The following is a 14459-nucleotide window of genomic DNA, read 5'->3' on the forward strand; positions in this document are numbered from 1 at the left end:
CCCCACATTGTTTTTGGGGTTTTTTTTGGGGGGGGAGTGTAGTTTTGTTTTTCAAGACAGGGTTTCTCTGTGTAGCCTGTGGACCAGGCTGAGCCTCGAACTCCTAGCAATCCACCTGCCTCTGCCTCCCAAGTGCTGGGCTTAAAGGTGTGCACCACCACGGGGTTTTTTGGCTTTTTGGGACAGGATTTCTCTTGTAGTCCTGGCTGTCTTGGACTCACTTTGTAGACCAGGCTGTCCTCAAACTCACGGAGATCTGCCTGCCTCTGCCTCCCGAGTGCTTGGATTAAAGGTGTGCCCCACCAAGCCTGGCAGCTCCCTACATTGTAATTGGTAGCCCAGGGACCCTATATTCTCAGACAGGTAAGAGCCCTTAGCATGGGAATCCAGCTGTGGCTTGGGACTATAGATGGGTGGTGGGGCCCTTGCCTAGCACACATGGGTCTCTTGGGGTGAGAGGCAGAAGCTGGCATACTTGGTGACTTCCTAGCTCCTGTCCCACCCTTCACCATCACCCCCTCCTGGGAGCAAGGATGTCAGGCTCCCTCAGAGACTAATGCATGGTGGGAAGAAATGTAGGCTTCCATCCCCCATCCTAGGGGCACCTAAGAAGCCGAGGGCATCCTGGCTATGTGTGAATGTTTTATTAAAATAATTCACAAATCTCTTAAGCTGCTCTTTAACCAGGGAGCACCTCAGGTAAGCTACGTAGATAGATGGAAATCTATCAGTCATTTGGGTTCTGTTTGCCCCACAAAGGATGTCCCTTCCCTCTGGGCCACCACAGAGGCAACAGGGCACGTTTCCAGGTACCGGACACTTGAGGCCAAAGGGACATCGTCACCTCTAAGTGGACTTATGGAGGACCCCTGGCCTGCACACCGTGGGACAGCAGCAGGGTGTGGGCAAGAGCCAGAACTGGTGTCACTGTCGAGTTCATCCCAAGTGAGAAAGGGAGGCCAAGGAAAGCAGCCAGTTTCTCTTGGGATTCCGAGTCCGGCTCTAGGCTCAAGTCCAGAGCCACCATAGGCAGGTGTTGGCCATGTTCCATTTGCTTCGAAGCTTCCCTGGACACCTGCCAGAAAGTTTTGAGTTCTAAGCTAGTAGGGGGTACATCTCGTGGGGGCCCTCGGGCTGCGCCCCGCACAGCAGACGATGTGTTCTGGGCACACACACACACACTCACCCCCCAGCCTTTGCCAACTCAGTTTAAGGGAAGCTAGCTCAGCCCCTCTGCACCTGGAGTTCTCAGCTGGGGTGAGCATGTTTGAAAGGCCTGTTCTGGGAAGGAGCATCTCCCAAGAATGAGGTTGGGAGCCAGGCCATGGCTGAGTCCCCTGTGTTCTGTGGTACACAGGACTGCCTCTGCCTCAAGGGCACACCAGGACATGCTTGGCCCCTGCTCTTAAGGCCATACAGCCTGTATAGGCTAATGAAAGATGCATTCACAGAATCCTCTAGGCTGGAGCTCAGGCAGAGCCAACCCAGCCTGTGGTAGGGACAGGCTGCCAGAAGCAGCCTCTTTCTCGTTTGCTCAGGCCACAGGGCTCTGCGTCTCCTGGGGCCCGGGTTCCTGGCCAAGCCCTGTCCATCTTTCCTGGACCTCTCCCATGCTCAGTTCCTCTGCCACTGGGCTCCTCAGAGTACATGGGGGCCTTGGGAGCTGGGCGCAGGGTCCCCACACCGTTGCAGCTGCAAGCTGGAAGAGAACCAGTGGCGAGGCCGGCCAAGGCTACAGTGCAGCGTGGTACGGAAGGAGCTCCGGGCCAGTTTGGGGAAGATGATGGCAGTGCTTCCGAAGCGCAGGGCCCGTGGGCGAGGCTCCAGGATGAGCTGGCTGCGGTAGCTGCGCCATGTGCAGTTGGGCACCGCCACTATGGTCTCACTGTAGGCTGTGACCGTGGGCACCGGCGCGTAGAAGATCTTGTCTCGGAAGTATCTCTCCGAGGTGTAGGTGACCTCAGAGTTGCAGCTGGGGAGGACAGTAACGAAGGGGGTGAGTTGCCCACCACCCTCGGTGGCTAGCCTTACACAGAACCCCCTTCTTGACCTTGACTGTGCAGGGTCAAAGGTGAAGGGTCAAAGTCCCAGCTGGGAGACTAAAGAGTGACAAGCAGCACGGACAGCTGGACCCTAAATTGGGGGGGAAAGACAAAAAAAGGACACAATTGGGATGGTGGATGCCATTTGGGTGGTGGCGGCTTTGTGGCACTGGGTTGTGGCCATAGAGGATTATCTACGTTGTTGGAATACTGCTGCACGCAGGGGTTTGGGGGCCAACTATGTCAAAGGTCACGTGGGAAAACAAGTCTCCCCCCCCCCCCCCGTAGTCTACTCCCAACTTTGCCATATTTGAAAGCCTACAAAAGTCCCCACAACCCCTCCTGGTGAGTGGCTTCCCCCATTCAGAGGGGTCAATCAATGACCTCAATGCCACTTCCACGGTTTCTGGTTTGATACCAACAAGGGGGTTGCCTGCCATACAGAGGAGGAAGCACCTAAGGGTAGGAGTTGCTGAACCCCAACCTGGCTGCTCTGCCCACACACAAGCACAACCCTTGCACCCAGCTCTGCAGATGCCCCCTTAGCTGGGACCCACCCACCTGGCTCTTGACCCACTCACCGGATTTCATGGGCAGGTTCTGGGTCCACCTTAATGCTCTCCCCAAAGAACACAGGCAGCAGCCGGGTCCTCATTTCTGGGGTCGGGGGATTTTGGAAGAGGGGAGTTGCCTATGTGGAGAGATGACAGATGAGAAAGGATCCCTGTTTGTACGCTACCCATAGTGCTAAGAACAGAGGTCCAGATAAGTGCACCCACATGCCTGTCTACATGACCCGACGAGGGTAGGGCATGACCTCAAGAACCAGCACCTCAGGTAGGATTAATGCATGGTTCCCGGGTCAGGTAGAGGCACCTGGATCCCACGGAACCCCGAGCAATCTCAGGATCACGTGGTATCAGCACCGACTCCTGCTGCACAGCTCCCGGAAGAGGTGTTTACAGAAATAATACCAGTGAGGTTGTCTGTAGCCCGTGTTCCTCCCAGATGCACAGAGCTAAGTTTGTTGAGTGCCTTGGGGACAGTGCTAGGTCCCATATGGCCTTGGAGGAGGAATGACGTGAACATGGGCTAGGGCTCTAGAAGTGGGCATTCCGTTCAGCTAGGTGGGTGCATCAAGGAGCCAGGCTGCCTCCCTTGTTTTTTTTTTTTTAGGTTCTGCTCTGCTTCACAGGCCATCTCTAAGCCTTGCGTACGCTCAGTCAACCCGATGTGACTGGGCCACACCCTCAGCCTACTGCCCCTCTTGGGTTTACCTGGACTGAAAAAAACAAAAAACAAAAAAACCCAGCTCACGGGTTGGGGTGCTAGGTCGGGCATTGCGTGTGGCTTTGTATTCCACCTCCAGAACCCCTTGAATAGATGGTCGCCTGTGAGCCCAGCAGACAGGAGGAGGGACCAGGAGGTTCAGAATTCAAGGCCACAATTGAGTGCATAAAGAGGCCATCCTGGGCTACATGAAAACCTGGGTGACAGGTGAAAAGAGGAAAGAAGCCAGGGGTGATGGCGCACGCCTTTAATCCCAGCACTCGGGAGGCAGAGGTTGGTGGATTGCTGTGAGTTCGAGGCCAGCCTGGTCTACAAAGTGAGTCCAGAACAGCCAAGGCTACACAGAGAAACCCTGTCTCGAGAAAAAAAAAAAAAAAGAAGAGGAAAGAAAGGGAACTCAACACTCCTGAGCCTGCTGCCTGGGCCTTGGCCGACCTGCAGCAGCCCCATTCCAGCCAGATGCCTTACAGGAATCTGCCAGTCAGACAAAGCCCAGTTCAAGTGGAGGGAGCCAGCTCTCCAAAGGGCCCCACTGGAAAAACAGTTCAGCTGCCTGCGGGGAGGAGGCTGCAGGCACTGAGAGGTTTAAGACAGAGCCCAGGTGTCCACTGGGCCAAGGCCTGGGGGCAGGGCAGCTGGACATGTCCCCTGCGATTCTGCCTAAGGTTCCAGGGCTAGACACCAAGGGAAGCCGGTAGCAGGTAGCAGCCACTAGCCACCCCCTGTAGAAGATTTCTTCAGTCAAACCCCTGGCTAAGGGTTGTTTTGAAAATGTCTTGTCCTACAGGCTGTCTGGCCGAGCCCACAGGAAAATTGGGTGGAAAACAATGCCCCCCAGAGATTGGGGTACGATCCAACAGTGACTATGGGGGGCAGGGCTCTAATACCCTGGGGGCACACAGGGTGTATACACTGCCTCACTGGGCCTCCTGGAGCACAGAAAGTCCCAGATGGGTGGCCACCCAGGGTTCGGGAGCCACGGTCTAGTCTAAAGAGGTTCTCCAAGGGGCTTGCAGGTTGGCTCGGGGTGGGGGTGGTTAAGAGCATCCACTGCTTTTGCAGAGGACCCAGGTTCAGTTCCCAGCACCCACATGGCGGCTCACAGACACCCAACTCTAGGGCGGTACCCCATTCTGGTCTCTGTGGGCACTGGATGTATACGCTCTCGGTGAACTCTGAGGCCTCCAGCTGCAGCTAGCAGGGCCTCAGTGTGACCCCAAGTGTACCACCTGCATGTGGAATCCACTCCCGGGGATTTCACTGTTCCCTTGCAGCTCTGGGATAGCAGGATAGAGGAAGAGAAAGGGCAAAGGGCAGAAATCAACCCTGATGCCACCTTCACCCACAGTGGCTCTCCGAACTGGCCCTGACCCTAGCCTTGCCAAGCCATGGGCAGGTCAGGGCAGCTGCCTAACCTCTGGGCGGAAAGTGGAGTAGAAACCAGAGCTGGTCTCAGCAGGGCAAAGGGCTAAGGTTCTGAGTTTATAAATGGGCCACTGACTGCCCAGCCCAGTGACGGTAAACAGGTGTGGTGATATGGGGCCTGGCACCATGGGAAAAACGCCAACGCCACAGGGAGCGATAACACACTGTGGCAGAGAGCAAGGGGCCACACAGAGGCGGCCCCACCACCACCTGGTGGTCGTCTGGCCTAGCCAAACAAGATGAACAAAAGCTACAGCCGTGGAGCTGAAATAATGCGATAGTCCATGGAAATCATTAGCGCAATAAGCACCCATTTGTGAAGGAGGGCAACAGAGCTGCTGGCTGCTGCTAGAGGGACCATGGGTATGCCAGCCCCACCCCCACCCCACCCCCCACACACACAATACCACAGGGAGATTTTGTAAGGGTTCAGATGGGTTTCCACAAGACACCTTTGGCAGCTTCTGGTTTGTTTTAAATGAAGTCTTACTCCATAGACCAGGCTGGAACTCCCAGCACTCCTCCAATGTCACCCCCTCCCAAGGGCTGGAATTACATCAAATGAAGTCTCACTCTGTCCACCTGGCTGGCCTGGGGCTCCCAGCAATCCTCCTGTCTCATCTCCCAAGGGCGGGAATTAAACTCTGATTGTCTTTAGCTGTGTGTCAAATACATTTGCGATCAGGAGCTCCTGTGGTGGGCTTGGGCTGAGTCTGACCTGGGCCCAGGAGGGAATTAAGGCGGGGGAGGGGGTGGGCGGGCACAGGACATAGCAGCTCAAGTTTCTGTCCTCCCTGCAGGATGTCAGGGCTGCGGATGGCAGGTCCAGGGGGCCTCTTGTTTTCCACTCTCAGTTTGCCACACCAGGCAGCTATGTGAGACCAAAATGCCACGTGCTTAGGGAGACGTCCAGGAGGGGCCCTGAAGCCTCAAGGGCCCAACAAAGGCTGCAGATAACCTGATGCATGAGTGGGGGATAGCCACAGAGCCATGTAATTAGAAGTCTGGGCTGGAGAGATGGCTCAGCAGTTAAGAGCTGAGGACCCGGGTTCGATTCCCAGCACCCACATGGCAGCTCACAACTGTCTATAGCTCCAAGATCTGACACCCACAGACATACATGCAGGCAAAACACCAATGCACATAAAGTAAAAATATTTTTTTTTTTTAGAGAGGTCCCCAGATGGGTATCCCCACTCCAAGCCAGGCAGACTGGTGATATTGTCCCCACAAAGATAGTTGAGTCCCAGCCCCACTGCTGTGTGTGGAACCTCCAATAGACATGGTACCTCTATAGGTGTGGGGGCACCCTGGGTTAGGGTGACACTAGCTGGATGACAAGTGTCCTTAGAAACAGGGACACAAGAACAGAGTCGGGTGAAGACGGAGGCAAGTGTTGCTGCTGCATCTTAAGTCAGCATGCTATAGATTACCATCCCCAAAGCCATACACTGCCAAGGGTTCCCACCAAAAGCCACAGCTTGCCACAAGAAGCCACAGATTGTCACTGGACCTTGGATTACCACCCCACCCCCGCCGGAAGCCAGGAAAGGCCTTCACCACTCATGGAGGCAGCCCAACTCAGGCCTTGATTCTGGAAGTGTGGCCTCTGCTCTAAGCTACCTGTTTGTGGCACCTCAGACACAGCAGCCATCCCAACCAGTCCCATCTGTGGTGCTTTCCCCAGAAGCTGGCTGCTTGTGGGTCCCCTAGACACCTGTCTGCTCCTCACACTGAGGCCCCAGGTGAACCTCTTCCTGGCAGGTGTCCCAAACACAGTGGGGCTGGGATGTGGAGACCAGCTGGTGGATCAAGCCACCACTGGGGTTAAACAGCCTGCTGGAAGGAGACCCTGGGCGATCTGCCTGCCTCCCCTACATCCCTTGCAAACAGACATACCCATGCTGGCTCCCAACCACAAGTGCCCACATAGACTGGGCACCCTGGACCATGGTCTGCTGAGCCCTGTCCTCTTTGCCCGCCCATGGTCCAGTCCACCCATCCACCTGCACACTTTCCCTTCAACCTGTGCATTGTCCACCCATCCGTCCTGACTCCAGGCACCAGCCCTCGGTCCCTTTCTCTCTCATACTGGCCTTCACAAAAAAATGAAATCCCAAGCCAGGAATGGTGGCTTTAATCCCAGCACTCAGGGAAGCAGAGGCAGGCGGATCGCTGTGAGTTCTATCTACAAAGTGAGTCTAAGACAGCCAAGGCTACACAGAGAAGCCCTGTCTCAAAACAAAACAAAACAAAAACCAAACAAACAGAAATGAGAACACAGTGGTCCTAAGAGTGACAGACAGCTAAGCCCCAAAGTACCCTTCCCACTATACTTGGACCAGGGCCCAGATCTGCACCCACCTGGGAGGAGGAAGCCAGCCCCTCCCAGTAGTCCAGAGTGTCCTCAGAAGCACACTTTATCCTGCACTACGGGTGCTAGGCTTTCCTCAACCAGGAGAAGCTGAGGAGGCGGAGCCTGTCCCAGGCAGCGGCTCCCCACTGGGCTTCTTGTCACCTCCTGAGATCAATCCATAGTGAGTCCGACCTCTATACACACAGGGAGGCCCCCAGGCCAGATCCCAAAAGTCACTGGCAGTCCTCCTAGGGGCAATAAAACTAGACAGGGGTGGGGGAATTGGGGGTTGGGGTGGGGGCAAGGAGCAGTTGTCTAAGTTGCTTGTCAAGTCCCTAGGAGCCTCTTTCCTGACGTAGACCTGTTGTCAGGCAGCGGGTCTCCCAACCATGCCTGACCCACACACCATAGTTTGTGATGGAAGTACAGGGGCCAGGGGGTTGGGGGGGGGGGGCAGCAGGGTCAGTCTGCTTTCATCTCAGTCCTGCCTGGATGGCTGAGCATTCTTGGAGTGAAGGTAGCAAGCAAATAGCCCTCACTCTAGCCAATGCATCCTCCTCTCCTGGGGCCACATGGGAGAGCAACACACACACACACAAATGGCCACTGTGCACTCCCCACATGCACTTTTCAGTTACACCCTGATTGGGGGTTTCTAATTTGGGGTTCCTAGGAGCTATTAGTACTATTGAATAAAAATAAAAGACAACTCAGCCGGGTGTGGTGGCACACACCTTTAATCCCAGCATTTGGGAAGTAGAGGCAGGCGGATCGCTGTGAGTTCGAGGCCAGCCTGGTCTGCAAAGTGAGTCCAGGACAGCCAAGGCTACACAGAGAAACCCTGTCTTGGAAAACCAAAAAATAAAATAAATAAAAGACAGCTCTATTTTTCAAAATAAATTAATAAAAAGAATTCGTTTCCACCCTCAGCTTAGCCTAGCAGGGCCTGGCTCAGACCCTCTTCTTGCCTCTGAGCTCTGCCACTCTGCCACAGGCACATGCCATCCTTAGACTGAGACACACTTCAGCCCCATATGCCCAAAGCCCACTCCCAGGCATCATTCTTTGTCGGCCCGTCTATAGTAGTCATTCCTGGCTCTTCGTCACACAGAAGGAGGTGACTGTAGCTCCCCACTGGACGACACTGATGCTGGGAGGGCCCCAGGGGCCACCTGACCACTTTCCTATAGCTTCTTCCAGTTGAAACCAGAGTTCCCAAGTTGTGGGACAGCCTTCTTTGTTTGCTTTTGTTTTTGTTTGTTTGTTTTTCAAGACAAGGTTTCTCCATGTAGCCCTGGCTGTCCTGGACTCGTTTTGTAGACCAGGCTGGCCTCAACCTCGCAGCGATCTGCCTGCCTCTGCCTCCCGAGTGCTAGGGTTACAGGCGTGCACCACCACCATGCCCGGCTCAAGACAGCTTCCTTTTATCCCATATAATAGAACCATTGACAGGCCATCAGCCTGTCTACACTACTGGGCCTGGGAGTCACCCAAGCAGGGGAACAAGATGCTAATAGACCACAGAGTAAGTGAGTAATGAGAACCCAAGGACACGGGACTAGTAACTGGTACGTGGGGAGTGGGGTGGGGCCGTAGCTGGGGCTCCAGACCTGTGGAGAGGTTGCCATGGCTTACTACCGCCTCTCTAGATTAAGAGCTGCACCTAATGGGGGTGGGGGTGCTGGAGAGATGCCTCAGTGGTTAAGAGCGCCGCCTGCTCTTCCAAAGGTCCTGAGTTCAATTCCCAGCAACCACATGGTGGCTCACAACCATCTATAATGTAACCTAGTGCCTTCTTCTGGCCTGCCGGTAAACAAGCAGACAACACTGTATATATAATAATAAAATAATTCTTTTTTTTTTTTTTTAAAGCTGCACCTGGACCCTAGAGCTACACATTTTGTTTCTCTGTTTAAAAATTTAAAAGGCCATTGACTCGATACACAGTTTTAAAAGAGGGGGGCAGATTTAATTTCCTGGTTCTATTGTGCTGGGCTTCCCTGCCCAAAGTCACAGAGCAGGGCAGGATAACTCCAAAGCTGGCACCTCTATAGCCAGAGACGGAAACAATAACACCAGCGGAGCCAGGCTAGCGAGCCGGGAAAGCATGGGAAACATCCAAAATGCCTTGCAGAAAGAGGCTTCTGGGTCAAACAGAATTAGAGCGACATCTTCCTGGTCTCTTCTTTCTGTAACCCAGAATATTCCCTGGAGTACCCTCCCACCCACCCCCCCCCACCCACAGCTCCCACCAGGGGATCCTCGGCTGTAGGAGCTCTGACCTGTCTAGGACACACGTTTTTTGTTTCTGTCCCCGACTCCAGAACAGCGTTGCTCACTTATATTAACTCCGAATGTCCTTAACTACCCTCCCACACTCCCAAAAGAAAGACAGAAGTTCAATTCAAGACGGGCTTCCAACTCCCCTGCCTGCTTGAGTCACGTGGGGAGATTTAAATAAAAGTTCTGACACCTAAATCGTGCCCGGGATTAGGGCAAGGCCTGGAGGGGGAAGCAGGCTGGACATTGTTTAAAGAGCCTCAAACGCTTTCAACGCCTTGCTCACCTTGGCAGGCAGGGGAGGCCATCAAGCCACAGGGTTGGGGACATGCCACAGGGCTCACACATTTAACCTCTGCTCTTTCAGCCAGTCCTTTCTTCAAGTTGCTCCCTCTGCCCCTATGCCAAAGAAACCCAGACAAAAAAAAAAAAAAAAGCAGCCAGCCCCCAGAGTCCCGGCTCCGGGGACAGTACCACGCACAAGATGAAACTCAACCAAAGCTTTGAACCCGAGCTGCGTTTTCAAGTATGTCTCAGTTTAGTAGCCCTTGAAAGGTCAAGAGGGCAGGAAGTAGCAATAATTGCAGCAGCAGGGATGGGACCCACGGACAGATAACCACAGCAAGCCCCTATTGTAGACAGTAGACTTTTGGGGGCACCAGGACACTCCGGTGTACGCCAGCTCACCAGCACCCACCCCGAAAACTCCCAGGCTGCAAGTCCTGGTGAGCTCTGGAGCAACTTCATGCCCGCCTGAGGAGGGAAGACACCATGCTACCTTCTGCACTGCCGGGTCCCCACGTCTTACCGCTGGTACCTCGTTGGGTCCTGGAGGCTCAGTGCTGGCCCGGGAGTCCAGGGTGCCGGGCGACAGGGCATAGAAAGGAGGGCTAGGACTGGGGCTGGGTGGCAGTCCGGAGTCAGGACTATCTAGCAAGCCGTCGCGGCTCTGCTCCCGCGTGTCCCCCATGGCCTGCAGATGCAGGTGACCCACCATGACTGGCAGGCACGGGGCGTGGGCCCCAGCAGCTCGGGTCCCCGCCACCACCCGGCCGGAGGGGAGACGAAAAGGCTCCCTCCGGCCTGCCTGCGGCTCCAGCTGAGACCCGTTCCCGCAGCAAACGCCTCCAGCCGCCAGCTGAGCCTCCTTTCCCAGGCACCGCCCCCCTCCCCGCCCTCCGCCTGCGCCTCTCGCTCCCGCCCCGGCCACCCACCCGGCCCCGGGCAGGGTGAGGGTTGCAAGGTCTCCAGCTTGCAGAAGTCACCCACTTCCCCATGGTGTTGAGTGCTGACTTGGGTCCACAGCCACCTCAGCAAGGACTCTGAGCCATCAGTGGGGCCCTTGCTGGCTCCCACACCTGGCCCGAGTCTCCAAGAAACGAGGGGTGGTGGGGGTGGGGGTGGGAGTGGAGCATTTACAGTGGGGAACCGAATGATTAAAGGACCCAGGGTCAAGATCTGCCCCAGGGGCCACAGGGTGCTCGGCTCCTTTTTACTTCTGTGACTGTCTTCACAGGGAAGCCGGGGGGGGGGGGGGGGGGCGCACTTGGTCCCAGGAAATGAGGGACACCCTGTGTGTAAATGGCGCTTCTGCCCACCGCTTTGTTTAATCCTCGCAGTCGGCCTGTAAATGCTTGCTTGCCTCTGAGCTCCATTTTCTGGAGGAAGTCGAAGGACAGAGGTGGTTAAAAAAAGTTGCCCAAAGGCTGGCCATGGTGGCCCACACCTGTAATCCCAGCCCTGGGGAGGCAGAGGCAGGAAGATCACTGTGAGTTCGAAGCCAGCCTGGTCTACAAAGTGAGTCCAGGACAGGCAAGGCTACACAGAGAAACCCTGTCTCAACAAAACAAAACAAAACCAAGTTGCCCAAAAGCGGGGTGGAAGAGCAGGCGCATTTCCAGAAGCTCCCAACACCTGCTGATGATGTCAGGCGTCTCTAAAACCTGGTTCCTTACCTTCCTAATGCTGCTAACCCACCCCCCACTGCGATTATTTTTGTCACTTCATAACTGTAATTCTGCTACTGTTATGAATCATAATGCGATTACCTGTTTTTCTGATAGTCTTTGATGACCCCTGTTCCTTGACTCCCCAGGGGGTCGCGACCCCCAGGTTGAGAACTGCTGCTCTAAAAGGCCTCACTCAAGGACAGGGTTTCCTCTGTTACCCCAGGAGCAGAAGACATGGTTCCCAGTGTGCCCACTTTCCTGGCAGGGACTGCAAAGCATCCCACCGCCGCCTGCCTCCAGCCTTGCATCTACCCACAGGAGCCTAGACTCTTACAAGCACATTACTTACAAGGATGCCAGGGTGGCATATAGAGTAGGGGACATGTGGCCTCTGCTAGTCCATCTACCCCATGTCTGCTGGACAAAAGGGAGGGACCTCAGAGTGGCCCCTAGCCCTGCATCCTCCTCTGTGGGTTGGCCAAGTCCTCTGCCTCCCACCCCGAGGTGTGCCTAGGCCTGGACACAGGTGCAGCCAGCTGCTGGCCTGCCCTCAGAACCACCCAGTGGGAGGGGGTGATACACCAGGCAAGACAGGCTGGGGCTCAACAAAGGTACCGCCAGTGGGAATAGTCAGAGGCTTGTGCCAGTCAATCAGGGAGGGCCTCTCAGAGGCAGCTGCGCTGGAACAGAGTTAGAAGTAGAAGGAACAGTGGGGTGCAAGGCCCCGTGGCAGGGAGAGCGAGGTGCCTCCAGAGGCTGTCACAGTGGAATGACAGTAACAGGAGTGGAGTCACAGACCCTGGCGCTGAAAACGCATACAGACCATATCTGTGTCATTTGGAATGAACTCTGGCCTTTGGTTGCCTGAATGGAACCCACAAGAAACTTCGCTCGGGAACCTCTTAACCACAAATGGTTACTGCACTTCACAGGATGGAGTTGGTGGCAGTCCTCCTCTCTGGAATGTAAAAGACAGTACTGCCTTTCCCAGTGCTGGGTACTGGGTGCTGGGTGCTGGAGCCTCAATACCACTTGCTCTCTAGAAAAACTCCTAATCTCTTAAACGTTCAACAGCCTTCGGAGAACCTTCTGGAAGGCACTGAAGGTGAGCTGAGAACAAGTTAAAGACCAGGACTTTGAAAGTGTAGAGTGGGGCTGGAGAGATGGCTCAGTGGTTAAGAGCACTGCCTGCTCCTCCAGAGGTCCTGAGTTCAAGTCCCAGCTACCACATGGCAGCTCACAACCATCTGTAATGTGTTCTCTTCTGCAGATAAAGTACTCATATACAAGAAAGAAAGAAGAGAGTGGTGGTGGCACACACCTTTAATCCCAGCACTCAGGAGGCAGAGAGGCAGGTAGATCTATCTCTATGAGTTTGAGGGCAGCCTGGTCTACAGATCGAGTTCCAGGACAGCCAGGGTTAGACAGAGAAACCCTGTCTCAAAGGAACAACAATAAATAAACAAACAAACAAATAAATAGTGCAGGGTGCTCTGGCTTGCTTCATGGCTAGAGAGGTGTCTGAGCTGCTGAGATTCTTGCAAGAGGACCAGAGTTCAAATCCCACCACCCACATTCGGCTGCTCACAATCATCTATAACTCCAGTTCCAGACTGACGCCCTCTTCTGGCCTCTATGGGTACCAGCACTCAATGTGCATAAACCTACACACAGACGCACACAGGTACACATAATTAAACATCTTTAAAATGACTTTTAGACATGACAATAAAATTTGTCCTGATTTCTCTGATGCAGGCCTGGGAGTTCACCTCCTACATTCCCAACATCTGTTCTATTTACTCTGAACAGAGACCGTGTCTCCTTTAGTTCAATGCTGACTTCTGGAACTTTCCCTATACCACCAGCACACAGATGGCTTCCCCTGAAAGGAGCCAAACTTTGCTGTGTAATACAGAAGACACACGGACACCAATGGGCAGGAAAAAAAAAAATCTAGCCTCATTGCAAATGTCAAATACTGAGTGAACGCCCACGCAGGTGACCATGGCTGTGACCTCTGACCTGTGGAGCTCCACAGCCACAGGCATGGGGCTGCAGTCCACTGAAAGCCAGTACTGTCACGCTTGACTCCTCCCTAGGCCAGATGGCCTGAAGACAGATGTCAGACATGAGAAAAGGGCATGAAACTTCCACAAACACGTGTGAGCTGAGCTGGCTGCAGGCAGCGTCTTAGAGGGAGGGGCCGGACTGAGGATGTCAAGAACACCCCATCTTATCAGTATTACAGAAAGGGGTGAAGCGGGCCAGCAGCTGGCCGGGCATGCCACACCCACAGCTCCAGACCTCAAGGCTCTAAAGTAGGAGTTATGAGTGGGGTGGGTGGGGGTGAGGGGCTTGAGGCAAGAAAATGACAGGAGACACAAATATGTCACAGGAAAAGTCTTTATGTGCATGTGTCTCAGGATAGGGAGAAGGGGAGCCATCTCTGCCACTCACACCTCTGGGAGGGGAAGGTGCCTGAAGTTTACCTCTGGATGCTTTGCAGGGAAAAGCTACTGGGAAAGGCCAAGGGGCTAAGAAGTAAATACAAATGGCCTTTTCCTGGGGTACCACCAGCCACTTGGGCCAAGCCCCAGTGAACTAACTTCCCCTAGAGCAGCAGGGCTAGGCCCCCACAGACTACTCAAAAATGCATATCCATGGGTTGTACTCTAGGCCTGCAAACTAGCCTGACACTCAAGGTGGGAGTATTTTTTTCACCATTGTTATGTAAAGTAAACAGTGATGGAGTTGGAGTCATGGAGGCTCAGAGAAGTCACATGACTCAGGTCACACAGCTCTGGAAGCCAGGCTGAAGGCTGCTCTGACATACTTGGGGGAGAGGCTGTCACTGGACCCCAGAGGGTCATGAAACAGGGAAGGCAGAAATATTGGTGTCCCGTGGCCTTCAGAGAAAGCTCCAAAGCTAACAGGCTTGGGAAGAGGGCAGTGCCAAGGATGCCAAGCTGCAGGGAAAGCTAAGAGCCGAGATATATGACAGTACACAGGTCACCCTGCTTCCTTGGGCAGCTCCAGAGAACAGGGCTGGGCACCCTGCTCCTGGGGAACTGCACACACAGCCATCCACACGTCTGTGACCGGGTTTTTTTGTTT

At 54.5% G+C, this 14459-nt stretch overlaps 1 protein-coding gene across 2 annotated transcripts; it reads right to left on the reverse strand.

Annotated features, from left to right (window-relative positions):
- Positions 1 to 1582: 1582 nt before the first annotated feature.
- Rflna (refilin A) lies at positions 1583 to 10538 on the reverse strand. 2 transcript variants are annotated; one of them, XM_051161436.1, is made up of 3 exons: positions 10211 to 10538; positions 2624 to 2733; positions 1583 to 1972 (listed from the first exon to the last, which is right to left on the reverse strand). In XM_051161436.1, the coding sequence occupies exons 1-3, from the start codon at positions 10388 to 10390 to the stop codon at positions 1639 to 1641; spliced, it is 624 nt and encodes a 207-aa protein (XP_051017393.1). In that variant the 5' UTR covers positions 10391 to 10538; the 3' UTR covers positions 1583 to 1638. The 2 variants fall into 2 exon arrangements, with proteins under 2 accessions (XP_051017393.1, XP_051017392.1); XM_051161435.1 differs by having other exon boundaries at positions 10202 to 10538.
- Between the last annotated feature and the right edge of the window lie 3921 nt (positions 10539 to 14459).

Source organism: Acomys russatus, chromosome 19 (assembly GCF_903995435.1).
Source record: "Acomys russatus chromosome 19, mAcoRus1.1, whole genome shotgun sequence".
NCBI lineage: Eukaryota > Metazoa > Chordata > Mammalia > Rodentia > Muridae > Acomys > Acomys russatus.

Coding starts and splice junctions, on each gene's coding strand:
- Rflna (XM_051161435.1), bottom strand. CDS start 10,390: ATGGTGGGTCACCTGCATCTGCAGGCCATGGGGGACACGCGGGAGCAG. Junction 2,734..10,201: donor GACCCAACGAGGTACCAGCG/GTAAGACGTGGG, acceptor CTCTCCACATAG/GCAACTCCCCTCTTCCAAAA. Junction 1,973..2,623: donor GAACCTGCCCATGAAATCCG/GTGAGTGGGTCA, acceptor TGTCCTCCCCAG/CTGCAACTCTGAGGTCACCT.